General features: G+C 28.6%; 1 protein-coding gene across 1 annotated transcript; it reads right to left on the bottom strand.

Moving 5' to 3' along the window:
• Positions 1 to 2,383: 2,383 nt before the first annotated feature.
• LOC107857831 lies at positions 2,384 to 3,927 on the bottom strand. Its single transcript, XM_016702633.2, has 3 exons — positions 3,773 to 3,927; positions 3,015 to 3,512; positions 2,384 to 2,942 (listed from the first exon to the last, which is right to left on the bottom strand). Exons 1-3 carry the CDS (start codon positions 3,925 to 3,927, stop codon positions 2,384 to 2,386), a joined length of 1,212 nt encoding a protein of 403 aa, XP_016558119.2.
• Between the last annotated feature and the right edge of the window lie 3,315 nt (positions 3,928 to 7,242).

Here is a 7,242-nt window from a genome sequence, read left to right as displayed (position 1 = left end):
TTACCACATCTAACTAAATGCTTCATTCATTATAGGTTTTATTTTATTCTTTAAAAAGTTAGTTAACTGGATAAATTCAAAATCAAATTGATTAATATTTCAAAATTTAATTTACTTATACATTGTAAAGTTCGTTTACTATGTGCATTTTTTTTTTGTTGAAATTTATAATTATTACTATAATTATTATTCAAATATACTTTATAACATTTGAAAAAGATAAATTTATGAAATAATAAAAGTTCTTTAGAACTCTATGCAGTAGATTTCTATTTTTAAGCTAATGAATTTTTTCTTTTTAAAAGGATAATGTATTTTCAAATTAAAATTTTTCTAATATGTTAACTCAAAAATTTTATTACAATACCATTAAAATTTATCCCAAAAACTGCCATGTGGCTTCTCAATAGTTTGCCACTTGGCTTTGTGATGCTTTTAATTTTGCTTTTATATATAAAGAGATATATATTTTTTTTGGTAACCGATAGAGATTTTATTAATCACCAAGGAATCGTTACATTTCCATAGCCAAACTCACATGGCTTGCTATTCGTAAATTGTAAAATAAACTCAATAACCACCTAGATAGTAAGGGGATACTAAAACATAAGTTGGTGGATTTTTGGTCTAATCCTAATAGGATCTCTCACATAACAAGTATAGATTATTTCCTTTGCTAGTTCCAGCCAAGATATGCTCTTACTTTCAAATGTCCTCATATTTCTCTCAATTCATATTGCATATACAGACTTTGCATAAGTCATCTTGAACAATTGTGCTATTTGGGATTTGCCTTCCGAACAGGCCAAGATCCTATTTAGATGACTGTCCTAAGTTGACGAGGAGGTCCAGTGAATCTTCATTCAACTCATGAGTTTATTCCATATCTGAATAGAAAACTAACATGCCATGAAAAGATGATCTCTTGTTTTCAAACACAATAGACAAAGCTTGCACTTTGTATCCACCTGTATACCCCAATTGCTAAGCTTATCAGTTGTTTGTAATCTATTCTGCAGTTGAAGCCAAAGAGTAAAGATGGCTTTTGATCGTGCATAGTTTCCAAACATCAAAATTTTCCAGTAAACTCTTAAGACATCACCCAATAATTTCAAATAGATCATTTTGATGGACACGATCATTGAAGTTAAAGCTTGAGTTTGTTCCTAGGTGTATCTAGCAACCAAAATTTTCCTAATCATCCAAGAACTTTGAGGAGGTATGGGGACAGCTTGGAAAGTATTAGACTTAACGTAGTAGGTATGGATGCATCTTATCTATAGTTTGTCTTGTTTATGAGCTAAGTCCCAAGCTGTCTTTGCAATGGCAGCTTTATTCCATATATGGATGTTGATGAAATTTAGACCTCCAATAGATTTCGGGGTACACATTTGTTCCCAAGCTACAGGTTATTTGTTTGTGATTTTATTGGTACCCGACTAAAGGTAGCTTCTACAGTGTGCATCAATGAGTTACAATACTTTTATGGGGATAAAAAATAACTGAGACCAGTACGATTGGATCCCAAAGAGGACTGTTTGTATGAGTTGCAGTCGTCCAGCATGAGAGAGTTTTCGAACAGTCCATGCAGTGATTCTCGCTATAATTTTTTCTACCAAAGGGCTCCATTATGCTTGAGAGAGCTTTTTGGTAGACAATGGAATGCCAAGGTACTTGACAGGTAGTTTACTGAGATATTTCATGGATATAACAAATAGAAAAAGAGAAATAAGATCTCTTTGCCGAAGTCCTTTAGCAACACTAAAAGGCTCAGTAGGTACCCCATTCACCATAATTGTACAATTTAGCATCTTGACACATCCTATGACCCAAGAGATGAATTTTGGAGAAAAATATAATTCTTCCATAACTTGTTGAAGGAAAGCCCATTCTACTGAGTCGTAGGCTTTTTGGAGATCTATTTTGATCATATATCTTGGAGAAATATGTTTTCTGTTGTAGCGTTTTACTAACTCTGTTGGTAAGATGATATTATTTCCTATTTTCCTGCTAGGGATGAATCCTGATTGAGCTTCATTGATGATTGAAGGCTGATCACCATTTGTAACTGAGTTGTCAAAATCTTGGCAATAATCTTGTACAGTATGGTGCAACAACTAATTGGTATGTACTCCTTTATGGTTACAGGATTAGAGTTTTTGGGGATCAAAGTAATAGCTATGCAGTTTATAGCTTTATGCATTGAGCTTGTGGTAAAATAACCTGTGACAGCCTTTAGAATATTAGCTCGGATAAGTGGACAAGCTGTCTTATAGAAGTGTGCATTGTATCCATCTACCCCAAGGGATTTGTCATCCCCTATAGACACAAAATCATTATGAATTTCTGCTTCAGTAATGTCCTGACAGAGTTGTAAGCCTTGTTATTGGGTGAGCACTGGACCAGTTCTCATAACAACCTTATTAATAGCATCAAGAGAGGGAGCGGTTGTTCTCATGAGGGATTTGTAGAAGTGTAGTATCTCTCGTTTTATATCCTCCTGAGCAGTAAGTTTTACGCCTGAGAGTGACGTGAGCTCTAAGATCTGCTTTCTGGTGGTTCTGTCCTTAATGACTGCTGAAAAATATTTATTATTTCCATCGCCAAGTTGTATCCACTTTGCCCTTAATTTTTGTTTAAGGGCACTTTCCTCAATATTAGACCATTTCTCAAGCACTAGAATTGTGTTCTTCTCCATCTCTAACAGCTGATCAGTGCATGTATGAGTGAGTTGGTCTTGGATTTGCATCAAGTCCATTCTAGATTTTGAGATTTTCACCCCCAGACCCTTAAATTCCTTATTATTAAGCTTCTTTAACGGAGCTCTCAGGGCTTTAAACTTCTTCCATACATTATCCATAAGGTCCTTAGACAGGTTTCTCCTCCAAACTTCTGCTACAATGTTCAAGAAGTTAGAGTGAAGTGTCCAAATGTTGAAATACCTGAAAGGAGAGGGCATGTTCCACTACATATTTTGCAACTGGAGGAGCATAGGGGAATGATCTGATATGTACAAAAAATCATAAACAAGCTGATTGTGGCTCCATTTCAGCATCCACTCAGAGTTTGCAAAGGCCCTGTCAATTCTGCTGCAGATCCTGGCTGAACCTAATTGTTTATTAGTCCAAGTATAATATTCACCCTTCCATGATAATTCGTTAAGTTGTAAGTCTTGGATGCACTCTGCATATTCTTTTGTTTCAGAATAGGTGATTGGAGAATCAAATAATCTATCATTTGTATTCAACACATCATTAAAATCTCCACACAAAAACCATGGATCAGTGATGTTGGCAGCAATTTTTCTCAAATCTTCCCACAAACTTTTCCTCTGTTCTAGGCCATTAAATCCATAAATAATAGTATAGTAGCAAGAGAAGTATCCTGATAGGTCTGTAATGAAGCAATGAATAAGCTGTGCAGCTGTGAACCTCTCTATAACCTTATATTTTCTCGGATCCCAGACAATCCATATTTTCCCATTAACAGCATGGGAGTAATTATGAATGAGACTTCAACCTGCGCACACTTTATTTACTACTTTATCCATATTATGCTGTTTTATTCCCATCTCAATTAAGGCAACAATAGTAACATGTTTAGTCTTCCAGTAATGTTTGAGATCCTTTTGTTTATACCACTTATTAAGTCCCTTTACATTCCACACTAGCCAGGTCATCAAGTAGTTTTTTAGGAGCCTCCCTTTTTAGGAGGTGAGGAACCTAGTCTGCTCTTTCCCCTAGTCCATGAAAGACTCCTAAATTTATGCTACAGTGGAACCACTCCAAGTATAGGGAAGTTAATGAGATCAGGCTCCGGAGTGTTGTGCACATCTTTATTAGATGGAGTCTGAACTATAACTCCAGCAGTATCAACAGGCACAATCGTTGAACTTGGATAGGTCGCTGCAATATTATCATCAGGCATATTGGGCTGAGTTTACAATTTGCCTTGTATCAGTCCCTTATATCTCCATTCGTAGACTGCTTTCTCAGGAATTCTCTTTTGTGGTCTTGCTTCAGGTTTAGGCGGTTTAGGAGGGCAACAATGTCCAACCACTGAACATTGAGGACAAAATTTTGGTTTTCAATCATAAACCACCTTTTGCTGAATATGTTTTTCAGTAGGATCCAACACAGTAATCTCGTTTGGCAAGGGTTGCGTGATGTTGACCTCAATGAGCATTCGTCCAAATGAGATACTCATTATTTTTATTTTTTATTAAATATTAAAATTAATTTATAATATATATAGATAGATTATTATTATTATTATTATTATTATTATTATTATTATTATTATTATTATTCCCACCACTACAAATACCATTATTACAACTATTATTACGTTTTTTTAAAAAATTGAAAGTGTTGCTACTATGTTTTCTATAAAAAAATATTATTATTATTATTATTATTATTATTATTATTATTATTATTATCTTTTATGTAATATTTGAATATATTTTAAATTATATTTGAAAGGGATAACCTTATGTTCTTAATTTCAAGCTAATGATAACATTTTAAAAAAATTAATATTTTTAAATACAAATATCTTATATTTTAATTCAAAATTTTTATTACAATATTTATAACCTTATCCTAAAAACTGTCACGTGGCTTTCTATTGTGCTGCCACGTGGCATCTTGTCTTCTTTTATTCTTTAAAAATTTAGTTAGCTGGATAAATTCAAAATTAGATTGATCAATATTTCAAAATTTAATTTACTTATACATTGTACAGTTCGTTTACTACGTGCATGTGTTTTTTTCCTTTTTTTTTTGTTAAAATTTATAACTATTACTATAATTATTACTTAAATATATTTTATAACATTTGAAAAAAATAAATTTTTGAAATAATAAAAGTTCTTTAGAACTCTATGCAGTAGATTTTTAATTTTAAGCTAATGAATTTTTTCTTTCAAAAAGGATAATGTATTTTTAAATTCAAAATTTTTCTAATATGTTCACTCAAAAATTTTATTAGAAAACCATTAAATTTTGTCTCAAAAACTGTCATGTGACTTCTCAGTAGCTTGCCATTTGACTTTTTGATGCTTTTAATTTTTTACTTTTATATATATAGAGATAGATTATTATTATTATTATTATTATTATTATTATTATTATTATTCATTTTAAAATTAATTTATAATATATATATATATATATGTATATATATATATATATATAGATAGATAGATAGATAGATAGATTATTATTATTATTATTATTATTATTTTATTATTCCCACCACTACAATTACCATTATTACAACTACTATTACATTTTTTCAAAAAAATTGAAAGTGCTGCTACTATGTTTTCTATAAAAAATTATTATTATTATTATTTTAATCTTTAATGTAATATTTGAATATATTTTAAATTATATTTGAAAGTGATAAGCTTATGTACCTAATTTAAAGCTAATGATAATTTTTTTTAAAAAAATAATATTTTTAAATATAAATATCTTATATTTTAATTCAAATTTTTTATTACAATGTTTATAACCTTGTACTAAAAACTGCCACATAACATCTTGTCTTCTTTTAGTTTTGCTTTTATATATATATAGATTTATTATTCCCACCACTACAATTACCATTATTACAACTATTATTACGTTTTTTCAAAAAAATTGAAAGTGCTGCTACTATATTTTCTATAAAAATATATTATTATTATTTTTATTATTATTATTATTATTATTATTATTATTATCTTTTATGTAATATTTGAATATATTTTAAATTATATTTGAAATGGATAAGTTTATGTTCCTAATTTCAAGCTAATAATAGTTTTTTTTTAAAAATTAATATTTTTAAATAAGAATATCTTATATTTTAATTCAAATTTTTTTATTAGTCCTAAAAACTGCCACGTGGCTTTCTATTGTGCTGCCACATGACATCTTGTCTTCTTTTAGTTTTGCTTTTATATATATATATATATATATATATATATATAGATTATTATTATTATTATGTAATATTTGAATATATTTTAAATTATATTTGAAAGGGATAAGCTTATGTTCCTAATTTCAAGCTAATGATAATTTGTTTAAAAAATTAATATTTTTAAATACAAATATCTTATATTTTAATTCAAAACTTTTATTACAATGTTTATAACCTTGTCCTAAAAACTGCCATGTGACTTTCTATTGTGCTGTCATGTGGCATCTTGTCTTCTTTTAGTTTTGCTTATATATATATATATATATATATATATATATAGATTGAATGCGTTGTTCCACCAGTTTCGGTAAAACAAAGGACACATGTATTAACCAGAGTTTGCTGTCATTGGCGCTTTCATTTTCCACATGGAGAATTCTTTGATTCATTTGAAAAAGTCTTTCAGTGATAGCTGGATCCATCTCTTCCTTTGCTTTGCCAATTAAAGAAAACGATTTCTTTTTATAGACGTTGGAAGCCTTTTCTCTTTCTTATTCCTTTCATTTTAGTTTGATTTCTAATTTTAATTTGACACAGAATTTAAGAAACTTATAAAAGAATTTAAATATTGTGATTTTTAATATAAATAAGTAAATTATATCAAAATATTTAAAACTTATTGTCTTAATGTGAAAAATTGAAATTAAAAAAATTACAAAAAAAAGAAGCAATTTTTTGAACAAAATTTAAAAGGTAAATAAGACAAATAAATTAAAATAAAGTAAATAAAAACCAAATTTATACATATAAAAAATTTTAAATTATTGATTTTTATTTGATTACATACCATTATCTTTTAAGGTCTTGAAAATGTCCATTTTACAAGTCAAATATTTGACACTTTTATCACAAAAAAGACCAAATTTATAAATATAAAAAGTTCTAAACTGTTGATTGTTAATTGACTACACACCATAATATCGTTAAGGTAAAGTGAAAATGTACATTTACAAATCAAATCAAGTATCTTTAGTAAAATTAATAAAATAAAATAAAATGTTTATTAAGCAACAAGGTTATGAGATAATCTTTTATTGACTAAATGTATATCATGCATTTACTGTTTTGACTTAAATAGTGAATCAAATTTAACATATAACAAGTTTAAAATATTTGATTGTTATTTGATTACATATCATTATCTCTTCAGGTAAGTTGAATTTACATTTTACAAATCAAATTATGTTTTTTGAAATAAAAGTGTTTATTAAGTAACAAGGTTATGAGATAACCTTTTATTAAAATATATTGTTTTGACTTAAATGTTTG

This window comes from Capsicum annuum, chromosome 2 (genome assembly GCF_002878395.1).
Source record: "Capsicum annuum cultivar UCD-10X-F1 chromosome 2, UCD10Xv1.1, whole genome shotgun sequence".
NCBI classification, from domain to species: domain Eukaryota; kingdom Viridiplantae; phylum Streptophyta; class Magnoliopsida; order Solanales; family Solanaceae; genus Capsicum; species Capsicum annuum.
The sequence above is the reverse complement of the archived record's forward strand: the minus strand, read 5'-3'. Positions and strand labels throughout refer to the sequence as shown.

Excerpts from the sequence above, each read along its gene's own strand:
- LOC107857831 (XM_016702633.2), bottom strand. The coding sequence starts at position 3,927 with ATGCCTGATGATAATATTGCAGCGACCTATCCAAGTTCAACGATTGTG. Across the intron at positions 3,513-3,772 it reads ATACTTGGAGTGGTTCCACT|TCTCATTCATAATTACTCCC; the intron begins GTAGCATAAATT and ends CGCAGGTTGAAG. Across the intron at positions 2,943-3,014 it reads CAGCTTGTTTATGATTTTTT|GTATTTCAACATTTGGACAC; the intron begins GTACATATCAGA and ends CTCTCCTTTCAG.